Source organism: Dendrobates tinctorius, unplaced genomic scaffold, assembly GCF_039654945.1.
Source record: "Dendrobates tinctorius isolate UK_male_01 unplaced genomic scaffold, ASM3965494v1 ptg000063l, whole genome shotgun sequence".
Taxonomy (NCBI): domain Eukaryota; kingdom Metazoa; phylum Chordata; class Amphibia; order Anura; family Dendrobatidae; genus Dendrobates; species Dendrobates tinctorius.
In genome coordinates this window covers 7,179,198-7,192,879 of record NW_027361731.1, presented here as the reverse complement: position 1 = coordinate 7,192,879, position 13,682 = coordinate 7,179,198, and the positions used below count along the sequence as shown (strand labels likewise).

Here is a 13,682-nt window from a genome sequence, read left to right as displayed (position 1 = left end):
GATGTCGTCCTCATCATGAAGTAGTTATTCCTCATGTCACGTGTAATGAATATCTCCTGCAGTATTGCTAATGCCGATTCCAGTGTCGGTAAATGAGACGAGAATTAGCGTTATGGAAGATGAGTCTATGAGAAACGTATTCAGCTGCCGACTCCGAGGGAGAAACTGCTTGTTGTCTGTGGCCTAAAATGTTTTATTAGTATATGTAAAGAAGAAAATAAACTAGTGAAAAATAATTTCCTCCTATGTTTCCCTTATTATCCCCAGTAATTGTATTACACATTTTTTTATGATGTTACATCGGCTCATCTTCTTCTCATTCAGATCTCTACAATATCGGATCCTCTCAGTGAAGACCTTCTACAAAAGAGAATTTTCCTGATTTACCCATCAAAGATAGATATGGACAGAGAAAAGATGGCAGAGAAAATATTACACCTCACCCTAGAGATCCTCTTCCGGCTTACTGGAGAGGTGAGGGATTCTGATGACATCACATTACATCATTCTTATCTATGGGAATAACAGATGGACAGAACTGGAGAGGTGAGGACTCTGGAAATGTCTGTAGTGAGATTTATTAATGTGTCTCTCCATAACCAGGATTACACAGTAGTGAAGAAGACCTCTAGTGAGCGCTGTCAGGACCCTGTGTCTGAGGGATCCAGAAGAACCCTGAGCCCAATCACGGGACCTCCACCTCACTCCCTTATACATGAGAACATCAATGACCAGAAGATCCTAGAACTCACCTACAAGATGATTGAGCTGCTGACTGGAGAGGTGACACTGCTGGGAATGCTGGGACATTACACAATAACGCTATGAAGGGATCGGGGGATGACGTTATCATTGTATGTGTCAGGTTCCTATAAGATGTCAGGATGTCGCTGTCTATTTCTCCATGGAGGAGTGGGAGTATTTAGAAGGACACAGAGATCTGTACAAGAACGTCATAATGGAGGTTCCCCAGCCCCTCACATCACCAGGTAATAGTCAGGACTAAACATACTCGGCCTATATCTATATGAAAAGAATGAATTCAGTCCCTGTATGTGTTTCCTCCAGTTCTAATCAGTAGAAGGACAACACCACAGAGATGTCCCCGTCCTCTATTTCCACAGAACTGTAAACAAGAAGATCCCAATGGTCCTCAGGATCATCAGGTAGATGGAGAGAAGGTGTCATGAGATCTCCCCTATGATGTGTAGACGGCTGTGAAGATCTTGTGCTCAGTCTTGTTTTATCCACCAGTATTATATGTTTTCTACTTGTGTAATGAGAGCGGTGGAGATGGCAGGATTAGAGCTGATCATAGATGTGACTTCTCCATCTGTCTGTGACTTTTATAATATTTGTTTCAGAGTGAAGATCTGACCCATATTAATTCTACAAAGACATATGTGAGGGGTGATGAGCGGTGTAAAGAGGAGATTCCCACATATGACTACCCAGGTGAGTAGTAACAACTAAATGCAGAGAAGTCACAGATTTTTCTCAGTCACCGGCTGTGGCCTCTTTATTGTTGGTGTAGTCCGGCCGTATTACCATGATCACCATTTTGCCTCTAGACCACAACATTATCCCTCACCCAAAACTGTTCAAATGACTTTGGGTATTGAAAGCCCTTTTCTATAGAACTTATCACCTGGAGGATCCATCTACCCCCTGGGATTAGAAGATGCTCACCGTTACCTGCCCATGTCTGTAAACTACAAAGCCAAATGACAGCGTACATAGAATGTTCTGATAAATTAGAAAATCACTTGAAGAAAAGTATTATGATGGGTCTGTATCAGAAATCGGAGGGTAATGATGCTGTTGGCTTCCTAGAATCCTGGTATCTTATTGGATGAATCTACCTTCTCTCCCTTCTGTGCTGCTGAATGTGCTCATATGGTCCCTTCAAGACCAGGTCCAGTCTTTCTGGCCAAAAGTTGCTTTTATGATTGACAACATTAAATGTGCAGTGAGGCCAAGTGTGAATTTCTGTACAATAGCAGCAGTTTCCCTTTATCTTGACTTTCAGAGCCGTACTGGGATAAAAAAGCAGCCCTGCCACACAAACCCCACCAGCCCACATACTATAACACTCCCCCCACACCCGATCAGTGGATTTTGTTATACTTTGTCCTGCCCTTCAACACTCATCTTAAAGGAGTTATTTGAAGTGCCATGTGTGAATGCCACCTCAGTGCGCATGATCGACCTCTTTTTTAGATCGCCGGTTCTCGGGATCATGGAGGTCCCAGTGGTCGTACCCCAGCGACTACATAGGTCTCAGGATAGGGGATTACTTTGCATAATCCATTTAAATGGGTTTTCCAATATATCCACTGTATTTTTCAGACTATTAGACGGACCTATGTTTTAGAGGAGGAAATTAGGGGGAAAAAAAGACTGAAGCAAAAATGTGGTCAATTCTGTACTTAATATCTTGGTAAATATGGTCCTCTTATCTTCATCCTGAAACACATGGCACCTGCATTACCCAGAATTGAAGAGTCAGCTGCACTTAAAACTACTAACTATTTTTCCACCTTAGATCTCACTAGTGGGTATTGGCAGGTTCCCATTGCAGAGGCAGACAAAGAGAAAACAGCGTTTACTACACCAATGGGTCTCTGTGAGTTTAACTACATGCTGTTTGGCTCTGCACAGCCCCAGGAATGTTTCAACATTTAATGGAGTGCTGTCTTGGACACAAGAACTTCGATATAGTTCTGTTGTATCTTGATGACGTCATTATTTTCTCCAAGACTTATGAAGACCATTTGGAGCACCTGGCTAAGGTGTTTGAAGCCTTGTCCAACTTTGGCCTCAAAGTGAAGCTCTCCAAATGCCTCCTCCTGAAGCCCAAGGTGCAGTACCTCGGTCATGTAGTGAGTGCAGAAGGTGTGGCGACTAGTGTTGAGCATTCCGATACCGCAAGTATCGGGTATCGGCCGATACTTGCTGTATCGGAATTCCGATACCGACATCCGATATTTTTTCAATATCGGGCATCGGCATCGGAATCGGAAGTTCAAAGTTGATTGATTTGACAGCCGAAATGACGTCATCATGATGCGCGGTGTGTGCGCATCATGATGTGCCGTTATTTCGGGCCTTCCGGGGGTCTCTGCCGGCCTGCCGGGGGCTGTGCCGGCCTGCCGGGGGGCTGTGTGGACTGCCCGGGGTCTGTACCGGCCTGCCGGGGGGCTGTGCCGGCCTGCCGGTGGTCTGTGCACCCTGTGGGGGTCTGTACCGGCCTCCTGGGGGGCTGTGCCGGCCTGCCGGGGGGCTGTGCTGATGTCCGGGGGTCTGTGCAAGCATCGTCCGATGGGACTACAAGTCCCATCTGGCGATGCCTGCTACCATGACAGTGATTGACACATTAGCCAATGATGGGACAGTAGTAGTCCCATCATCCGGCTAATGTGTTAAATGTTTAAAAAAAAAAAAAAAACTACATACATACTACATACATACTACATGCTACATACATACTACATACATACTACATGCATGCTACATACATACTACATGCATGCTACATACATACTACATACATGCATCATACATACTACATGCTACATACATACTACATACTACATATATGCATCATACATACTACATGCTACATACATACTACATATATACTACATGCATGCTACATACATACTGCATGCATGCTACATACATACTACATGCATGCTACATACATACTACATACATACTACATGCATGCTACATACATGCTACATACTACATGCATGCTACATACATACTACATGCATGCTACATACATACTACATGCATGCTACATACATACTACATGCATGCTACATACATACTACATACATACTACATGCATGCTACATACATACTACATGCATGCTACATACATACTACATGCATGCTACATACATGCTACATACATACTACATACATACTACATATATACTACATGCATACTACATACATGCTACATACTACATGCATGCTACATACATACTACATGCTACATATATACTACATACATACTACATGCATGCTACATACATACTACATGCATGCTACATACATACTACATGCTACATATATACTACATACATACTACATACATACTACATATATACTACATGCATGCTACATACATACTACATGCTACATACATACTACATACATACTACATGCTACATATATACTACATACATACTACATATATACTACATGCATGCTACATACATACTACATGCTTCATACATACTACATACATACTACATGCATGCTACATACAATACATTCATACAATACATACATAGACATACAGTACATATAACATAGAGTAACATACTTACCAATACTTGTCACATTGTTCCCCGAAGCCATTGTCTTTTACGGAATAAATATTAACATAACAAACCACAAAAATACTCACCCATGATCCGAAGCAGTCCACGAGTGTGTCCCACGACGATCTTGGGTAGAGAACTGCAGCATCAGCTGATGCTGCCGCTCTCTACGGGCTGCAGGAATCCAATGACGGAAGGTAGGTATCCTTCCGCACTGTATTCCTCCGCCACTTAAAAAAAAAAGTCCCTAGTCTCACTTTATGCCATTGCTGCGTGGGAATTTCCCACGCAGCAATGGCATAAAGTGAGACTAGGGACTTTTTTTTTTTAAGTGGCGGAGGAATACAGTGCGGAAGGATACCTACCTTCCGTCATTGGAGGCAGGCTGTTCCTCTATGAGGGAAAGCTGTGTCGGAGGAGTATCAATGCCCGCACTCACGAGCTGGTCTGGCAGGTGGTAGTCCCAAAGAGGGAGGCATCAATGGTCTTGGAAGCATACCACAATGGAGCAGGACACTTTGGATGGAAGAAGTTGGAGGCCTTGCTCCGGAAGAGATTCTACTGGGCTGGTATGAGGAAGGCCATTGAAAATTGATGCCAGGAGTGTGGACAATGTAGCATGCGCTGGAAGGACCGTAACAACCAGCGAGCTCCCTTGCAGCCAATAATAACCAAACAGCCACTTGAGTTGGTGGCCCTAGACCATGTGAAGCTGGTCCCAAGCCATTCGGGCTATGTTTATGCTCTTACCATCATTAAGCACTACTCAAGGTTTCCTGGTAGTCTTGCCTGTCAAGGATCAAACAGCCAGGACAGCAGTCAGAGGATTTGAACAGCAATTTTGCCGACCACGTGGTTACCCTGAGAGAGTGCTTACAGCTCAAAGCCCAGCCTTTGAAGCAAAAGTGTTCCAGGAATTCTGTAACTTGTATGATTGCAAGAAGATCAGAACAGCACCGTATCATCCACAGACCAATGGCATATGTGAAAAGATGAATCAAGTGGTGATCGATCTACTGAAGACCTTGCCTTTGGAAGAGAGGAATCTATGGCCAGAGAAGTTGCCAGATCTGGTAGACCTCTACAATCACATTCCTGTGAATTCCACCAACTGCACTCCAGCCTACTTAATGAGAATGAGGCCTGGCAAGTTGCCTATTGATTTGGATATGGGAGTCCTGACACCTGAGGTGACATCACCAGATGCTGACTGGGACACAGAGCGGCAGCAGCAATACCGTAAAGTGCAAGAGTGCATAAAAAAGAGTCTAGCTCAGACAAGACAAAAGCAGGAAAAGAACTACAATCAACATGCACCTGCAATTCCCTTGTCGCCAGGAGAACAGGTCCTAAAAAGAAAAAGGAGGTTGCACAAATTAGATGACCAATGGGAGGCTGAACCTTACACCGTCCTACCATCAAACTTTGACAACACCAAAGTGTGCCTTATCAGTAAGGATGGAGGCGAAACCTCATCAGCAGTGTCGAGGGATCATCTGAAACTGTGCCCTGACCAACTAAAGGAAAGGATAGAAGAGCAAAATAACCTTCAGCCCATAGAGGAAGAAGAGAAAGTCAGCACTGTACTTGGTAAATTCCCTGCAAATTGGTCTAGAGTTAATCAGGCTATAGTAGTGCCAGTTTTGACTTTTCCCCAACTGGTAGTGCAAGAAGAAGTGACTCAAGACCACCCTGAAAATCAGCAAGTGCAGGCAGCAGATGCCACACCAGCAGTGGAGCAAGAGAACCCTCGCCCTGTCAGTGGTGAATCTGTCATGCCCATAGTGTGTAGAAGTGGTCCTAGGAAATCTAGCATCCCTATGCTACGCAGAACCACCAGCTTTCCGCGAGCTCATGGCCTACGCAGTACCACGCTATGACCTACCCAGTTGGCACTTCTTTTCTCGAAAAGCCATCCCAGCCCTCCACCTGCATGTGAAAGACCGCATTGTCCATGCACTCAAGCAATCAGTGAGTGGAAAGGTTCACCTCACAACAGATGCATGGTCCAGTAGGCATTGCCAAGGCCGTTACGTGTCCATCACTGTGCACTGGGTTAATGTGGTGGATGCAGGGTCCACAGGAGACAGTGGCGGTGGGACATTGCTGCCTAGCCCATGGAATAGGAAACAGTTGGCTGTAGGCATTGGACCCTCCTCCTCCTCCAGAAGCGAAAGCTTGTCCACAGAGTGCAGTCGCACGAGCACTCGATTCGCAGTTGCCAGTGTTGCACACGAGGTGTCCCACTATCGAACAGCTAGTGGTAAGCATCAGCAGGCTGTGTTGAAGATGATGTGTTTGGGTGACAACAGACACAACGCGGAGGTACTGGCCGACTACTTGCAGCGACAAACTGAGTCATGGCTGGGCAGTCTGCATCTTGAGCCAGGCAAGGTAGTTAGTGATAACGGCCGGAATTTTGTGGCAGCCATAGCCCTTTCAAAACTCAAGACACATACCTTGCTTGGCTCACACCTTGAACCTGGTGGTGCAGTGCTTCCTCAATAATTATCCGGAGTTAACACCCCTCGCACATCCGCCGGTCCCCCGTACACTCCAGTCGTATGCAGAAGCTGTAGCAATTGCTCCACCTTCCCAAGCACCGCCTAATTATCGACGTTGCAACAAGGTGGAACTCCACCCTGCACATGGTTGAGAGGCTGTGCGAACAGAGGCAGGCTGTAATGCAATTGTGGGAGGATACACGGGCAGGCAGTTTGAGGGCAGACATGGAGTTGTCAGGTGTGCAGTGGTCGAAGCTGAAAGACCTCTGTAAAGTCCTTCAGTGTTTTGAGGAATGCACACGGCTGGTAAGCGCAGACAACGCCATCATAAGCATGAGCATCCCACTTATGCTTCTGCTCATGCAAACTTTGACGCACATTAAGGAGCAGGCATCTGCAGCCGAGGAGGAAGAGGAGGAGGGAAGCCTTGATGACAGTCAGCCAATATCTGCTTAGGGAACTCTCCTGGACGAGGTGAAGGAAGAAGAGGAGGAGGATGATGGGGCTGATTATTTAGGGGAGGAGGATGCTTCTCAGGGGGCAAGAGAAAATGTTGGCGTGGCAAGGTCAGGTACAGGGTTTGTGCGTGACTGGAGGGATGTGGATTTGCCAGAAAGTGCTCCTCCACCCAGCACTCGCAGTGCATCATTGACACCTGGAACATTGGCCCACATGTGTGATTATGCCTTGCAGATCCTAAAAAGGGACCCCCGCATTGCCAAAATGATGAACGATGACGACTACTGGTTGGCCAGCATCCTGGATCCACGCTATAAAGGCAAATTCCAAAACATCATGCCACAGGAGAACCTTGACCTAATATTGGCTAACAAACAAGCAACTCTGGTAAACCGGTTGGTTGAGGCATTCCCAGCACACAGCAGCGGTGATGGTTCACCCACGAGCCGTAGGGGGCAACATGGAAGAGGTGTTCATGGTGCACACATCTGAAGTGGCATTGGAGACACAGGTTTCATGACCATGTTGTGTACTGATTTTTCAAGTACCGCTCACACGACTGGTAATACTGCATCGATTGAAAGTGAGAGGAGACAGAAGTTGTCAACTATGGTTACAAACTACTTCTCCCATATCGATGTTCTCCCTCACAGGTCATTCCTCTTTGACTATTGGGCCTGTAAACTGGACACCTGGCCTGAATTGGCACAATATGCCTTACAGGAGCTTGCTTGCCCTGCTGCTAGTGTGCTATCCGAAAGAGTCTTCAGTGCTGCTGGATCAATCCTGACAGAAAAAAGGACCCGTCTGTCGACCCAAAATGTTGATGATCTAACCTTCATTAAAATGAACCATGCATGGGTTTCAAAGGATTTTGTCCCACCTTCCCCTGATGACACATAGGTTGCCAGAAAAATGGCTCGCTTTTATCCTCCTCTTCCTCTGACTTCTACAATTCCTCCATTTGCAGCTGTTGAATGTCCAACATCAACATATGCCATTTTTTCAACCTCTCTAACTGGGCTGCCTCCCCCCCAGGCCCGGAGTCACCACCTGGCGCATGCACCCGTGCGAGTGCCGTTGCCCTGGACAGGTGGATGGGCCCACTCTTGGGCGACGGCACTGGCACAGGGTCCCGCAGAGTACAATCAAGTGTCTCTGATGGTGGGGGTGCACCCCCGCCATCAGACACACCGGCGTACTATGAAGGGCCCTGTGCCAGTACCGCCGCCCACGAGTGGGCCCCCCTGCTTGCTCAGGGCCCCAGCACTTGCAATACTTACCTCTCCCTGCTCCACCGCTGTGTAGTCTGGGCTGTTAAATCCTTCACTGGGACTGCCACTACAAATTTTTAAACTGATAGATGATGGTTAAGACGTAGCTATGCCCTGTTGTCATGTCCGCCATGTTTGTCATGTCTGCCATGTCTGTTTTGTCTCAAGAACTCCTGGAGCGATGTGCATGTGCATATCTTGTCTGCTGTCCTGCATGTTTGCTAGAACAGTGTGCACACTCACCTCATGTCTGAGCTGCAGGATGCCTGCGTTTCTGCTCTGCCTTCTGTGATCTTCTCGTCTTGTCTAGAGTCCCTGATCATGTGTCCCTGCCTGGATCCTGCACTGTCTGGTTCTGCAATCATCTCGTCATGTCTGGACCGCTGATCATGTGACGTTTCCTAAAGATCCTGCACTGTCTGGTTCAGTAATCATCTCATCATGTCTGAAACGCTGATCATGTGACGTTTCCTAAGGATCCTGCACTGTCTGGTTCGGCAATCATCTCGTCATGTCTAGAACTCTGATCATGTGACCTGTCTAGGTTTCAGCACTGGATCTGCAGTCGTCTCGTCATGTCTGGAACTCTGATCATGTGACTGTGCTGTTATCCTGTGGCTCTGAACCCGGAAGTGCTCCCCTGGTCCTGACCTGGAAGAGGAGGGGCTATGCCCTATATCAGGCCACCCCTTCCTATGCTCTGGGCCTGAGTATTGTGTGGTGTCCCTGCATGGCTGCTTGGTCTGTGGGGGCGCTCCCTCTATTCTGTGCCGTTGCACTCTGCTCTGTCGTGCATCTCTGCACACGCTCCGTGCTCGTATTCCGTCTCTTGTCTTGTCTAGTGTTTGTCTCTCGTGCCATTTTCTGTCCCTGCTCTGTTTTGCCTTGTAGTTCTTGTTTGCTCTGTTTCTGTCCTTGTGTCTTGTCTTGCTCTGCTTTGTGGCTTCAGGTACCCTGCCTCTATCTCTGGCGTGCCTCTCTGCACGCGCAGGACTCTGCCTCGCCTGTCCCTGGCGTGCCCCTCTGCACGCGCAGGACTCTTCCTCGCCTGTCCCTGGCATGCCCCTCTGCACGCGCAGGACTCTTCCTCGCCTGTCCCTGGTGTGCCCCTCTGCATGCGCAGGACTCTACCTCGCCTGTCCCTGGCGTGCCTCTCTGCACGCGCAGGACTCCGCCTTGCCTGTGTACTCTGTCCCTGGCGTGTCTCTACACGTGCAGGCCTCGCTCTGTCTAGTCCCAAGGTCCTTCCTTGGCCTGGCTCTGGGCTTCTGCCTACGCTCCGCTGCTAGACTGTCCCTGGCATGCTCTCAGCATGCACAGGTCTCTGCCTTGTTCTTTGTATTGTCCCTGATGTTTCGTGCGCCCTTGCACTTTTCGCACTAGGCTTTGCCGTACTGTCTGTACGTGTCTCTGTCCTGTGTCATTGCCTAGCCCTGCCTTGTGGCTCCGTGCACGTGCCTGGTCGTCTGTGCCTGCCTGGTGTGCTTCAGCCGTGCCGCCTCTGGCCGTGCTCGCCTGTGTGCCTCAGCTGTGCCCCGTCCAGTGCTATAGTGGTCTGGCTGCGTGGCCCTGCGGCGGTGCTGCCTCTAGTCGTGCCTGCCTGCAACTACCATCGTCAGTACCACCTCCCGGCGCTCCCAGCCGTGGTCTCCGTGCTCCCTTGCACTCACGCTGGTTCTCGCACTGTGCCTTTTCATGCTACTCTTGCACAACTCTTTGTTAACTTTGCTCTGCTCTGATCCCTGTCTTGCCTGGTCCTTGAACCCTGTTCCTGGCGTGCCTCTCTGCACGCGCAGGACTCTGCCTCGCCTGTCCCTGGCGTGCCCCTCTGCACGCGCAGGACTCTTCCTCGCCTGTCCCTGGCATGCCCCTCTGCACGCGCAGGACTCTTCCTCGCCTGTCCCTGGTGTGCCCCTCTGCATGCGCAGGACTCTACCTCGCCTGTCCCTGGCGTGCCTCTCTGCACGCGCAGGACTCCGCCTTGCCTGTGTACTCTGTCCCTGGCGTGTCTCTACACGTGCAGGCCTCGCTCTGTCTAGTCCCAAGGTCCTTCCTTGGCCTGGCTCTGGGCTTCTGCCTACGCTCCGCTGCTAGACTGTCCCTGGCATGCTCTCAGCATGCACAGGTCTCTGCCTTGTTCTTTGTATTGTCCCTGATGTTTCGTGCGCCCTTGCACTTTTCGCACTAGGCTTTGCCGTACTGTCTGTACGTGTCTCTGTCCTGTGTCATTGCCTAGCCCTGCCTTGTGGCTCCGTGCACGTGCCTGGTCGTCTGTGCCTGCCTGGTGTGCTTCAGCCGTGCCGCCTCTGGCCGTGCTCGCCTGTGTGCCTCAGCTGTGCCCCGTCCAGTGCTATAGTGGTCTGACTGCGTGGCCCTGCGGCGGTGCTGCCTCTAGTCGTGCCTGCCTGCAACTACCATCGTCAGTACCACCTCCCGGCGCTCCCAGCCGTGGTCTCCGTGCTCCCTTGCACTCACGCTGGTTCTCGCACTGTGCCTTTTCATGCTACTCTTGCACAACTCTTTGTTAACTTTGCTCTGCTCTGATCCCTGTCTTGCCTGGTCCTTGAACCCTGTTCCTGGCGTGCCTCTCTGCACGCGCAGGACTCTGCCTCGCATGACCCTGGCGTGCCCTTTGCATGCTCAGGACTCTGTCTTGTGCCTTGGCGTGTCTCTACACACGCACTCTGTCTCGTACCTTGTGCCTTGGCGTGTCTCCACACACGCACCCTGTCTCGTTTGTGAACCCTGGCTTGTCTCCTACACACGCACCTCCCTTTGAACCTGGCGTGTCCCCTACACACGCACCTAGCCTTGAACCCTGGCGTGTTCCCTACACACGCACCTAGCCTCGGACCTCGGCGTGTTCCCTAACACGCACCATGCCCGGATATCTGTCGTGCCTCCTTGCCTGGAACCTGGTTTGCCTGCCGGATGCCCGGAACCTGCCGATCGCTGCCGGAGATCATGAGCTGGATGACTGCGGCCTGACGTCCGCAGCCTGATGCCTTGATGATGTCGATCGTTGCCAGCAGTCCGGAGTCCGATGCCATCGTGCCGTTACCTGTACCTAGGCGTGCCACCTGGCATGTACCATGCTATGGACCTTGGAGTGCCCACGCGCGCACCTTGCACGTTTTGCTTGTTTACACTGTATGTGATCCTGAGTTATTCTAATGAAGTTACCTTGCACCTACGTCTTGTCTCGTCTTGCTTCCTGCTCGTCCTTGTCGACAGACACTCGTCTAGTGTCCCCTGAGCTGGCCGTCTGGTCCCAGCAGTCGTGGTGGCTCACCCCCTTGGTCTTGCCCCTGACACTCCCTGTATAGGGGGTGGATTCTCACAAGGTAAGCTCGCCCTCGGTGGGTGGGTGCCATGACCCAGAGGGTCCACTCAAAAGATGGGCTCAGCAGGAGCTGAGTCCGTCACACCTGTCCTGTTGGGCTCTATCTTCAGATGATCAGTGGCTTCCATTTGTTATGGACGTCGACTCGCAATGAGATGCAGTGGTAGTTTATCATCAGCTTTCACAGTTTTCCTACTCACAGACGTGTGATATTCCTGCCCACATTTTTAAATGTGTCCTCTCATGCCAATCCAATAGAATCGCCTACGGCCTGTGGCTTCTGTCTTTTGGCAGTGAGGACCATGTCTACATCTCTCCCTGTGATCACAATTTGATGGAGATGAGTAACGGTAATGGGATCCACGGTACTGCGATACAGCAACCCTTTCTTCTCAAAGAACTGTTTTTGCTGTCTCCACAAAGTAATTGAGGGTCAGCGTTGCCTCTGAGAATTTTCCCGGGAATTTTTCCTGTGATTAGTAATTCCAAAATTTCTGCAATCACTCCACTTTCCGTCTGTACTTTTATCCATCTCGTTTCCTCTTGCGGAGAGTCTGGGCTGTCTTACTGAGACTGAAATATATATGAAGATTTTAAAAATACCTCAACAGTGTATACTGGTGTATGCTTAGAATACATTACCCTTTTTCTACTTTTTATATTCTTGTCTAATCCAAACTGAGGCTGAGAGTGTCTTTGTCGGACTCCGGAAATATACACGGAGATTTTTAATGTTTAAACTATGCTATATATACCTGTTATCTGGTGATACTGTACCCTTTCTCATCTTTCTACAATCTTGTTGAATCCATACTTGGCCTGAGACCGTCTGAGTCTGCCTCCTGATTAGAGATGAGTGGTGTTCGAGTCAAACTGTTCGCCAAGTTCAAATTTGAGCTGTTTTGGGTGGTGTTCGAGCCGTTCGTCGAACTCCAACACTTTGATTAAAATTCGGCTGTTCGAGGTTCTGTCCGAGAACGGTTCGTTCACCAAAAGCGTAAATTTATTTTCACATTAATAATGGTTTTCAATGTTAATAGACAGTTTCATGGCATAGTAGCGGTGTCTGGTAGCCAGCGTTGTAGTACACCTGTAAAGGAGCTACACCGTGTGTGTTTCGAATAATTTTTTACCGCATCTTGTCCAGAAAATCCTTTTGGGCCTTGTAGCACTGTCTGCTACTCAGCAGACGAGCCCACCCGTGAACCTAGCTATGCCGCCTGTTTATGAAAGAACCATTTTTTGACTGCATTTAGCCCAGTTAATACTTTGGGCCTAGTAACTGTGTCTGCTACTCAGCAGAGGAGCCCACCCATGAACCAAGCTGTGCCGCCTGTTTATGTAAGAACCATTTTTTAACTCCATGATCAGACTGTGCATACCAGTATCCCACCATAAGAGGTAAGTTTATAGTGTCTTACCAGGCCTTCCATTAGGAGTATGCTCTGATAGCACCATCTATAATCTGTTTTCCACCATGGAATACATGTCGCGTCTGCAGATCATCCTGCACCTGCCATTCGTAGTAGATAACAAATAGATAACATCAACATGGAACAAAACATGTGGCTAATTTCCTAAGACGTTGAAGCCCTGTACACATATATCAAACATGAGGTTGGCATTAAGGCAGTGAGATACCTCCTCTCTATGGGTACCCACAACAGGGAATTGATTGATTTCCTTATGGATTCTTTGGAGTATGTACTAACACACAACTTCTTCACATTTAAGGCTGGTTTCACACATAGCGGAACTCTCACTG

At 48.8% G+C, this 13,682-nt stretch overlaps 1 protein-coding gene across 1 annotated transcript in view; it reads left to right on the top strand.

The window, feature by feature from the left end:
- The window catches only part of LOC141094340 (uncharacterized), a 48,124-nt gene extending 36,357 nt beyond the window's left edge, over positions 1-11,767 (top strand). Inside the window, exons 2-7 of the mRNA XM_073580177.1 lie at positions 325-474; positions 604-783; positions 866-989; positions 1,069-1,166; positions 1,365-1,455; positions 8,885-11,767. Of these exons, the coding sequence (XP_073436278.1) occupies positions 325-474; positions 604-783; positions 866-989; positions 1,069-1,166; positions 1,365-1,455; positions 8,885-8,961 (720 nt within the window). The 3' untranslated portion in view covers positions 8,962-11,767. The remainder of the gene's footprint in view (positions 1-324; positions 475-603; positions 784-865; positions 990-1,068; positions 1,167-1,364; positions 1,456-8,884) is intronic.
- The last annotated feature ends 1,915 nt before the right edge of the window (positions 11,768-13,682 follow it).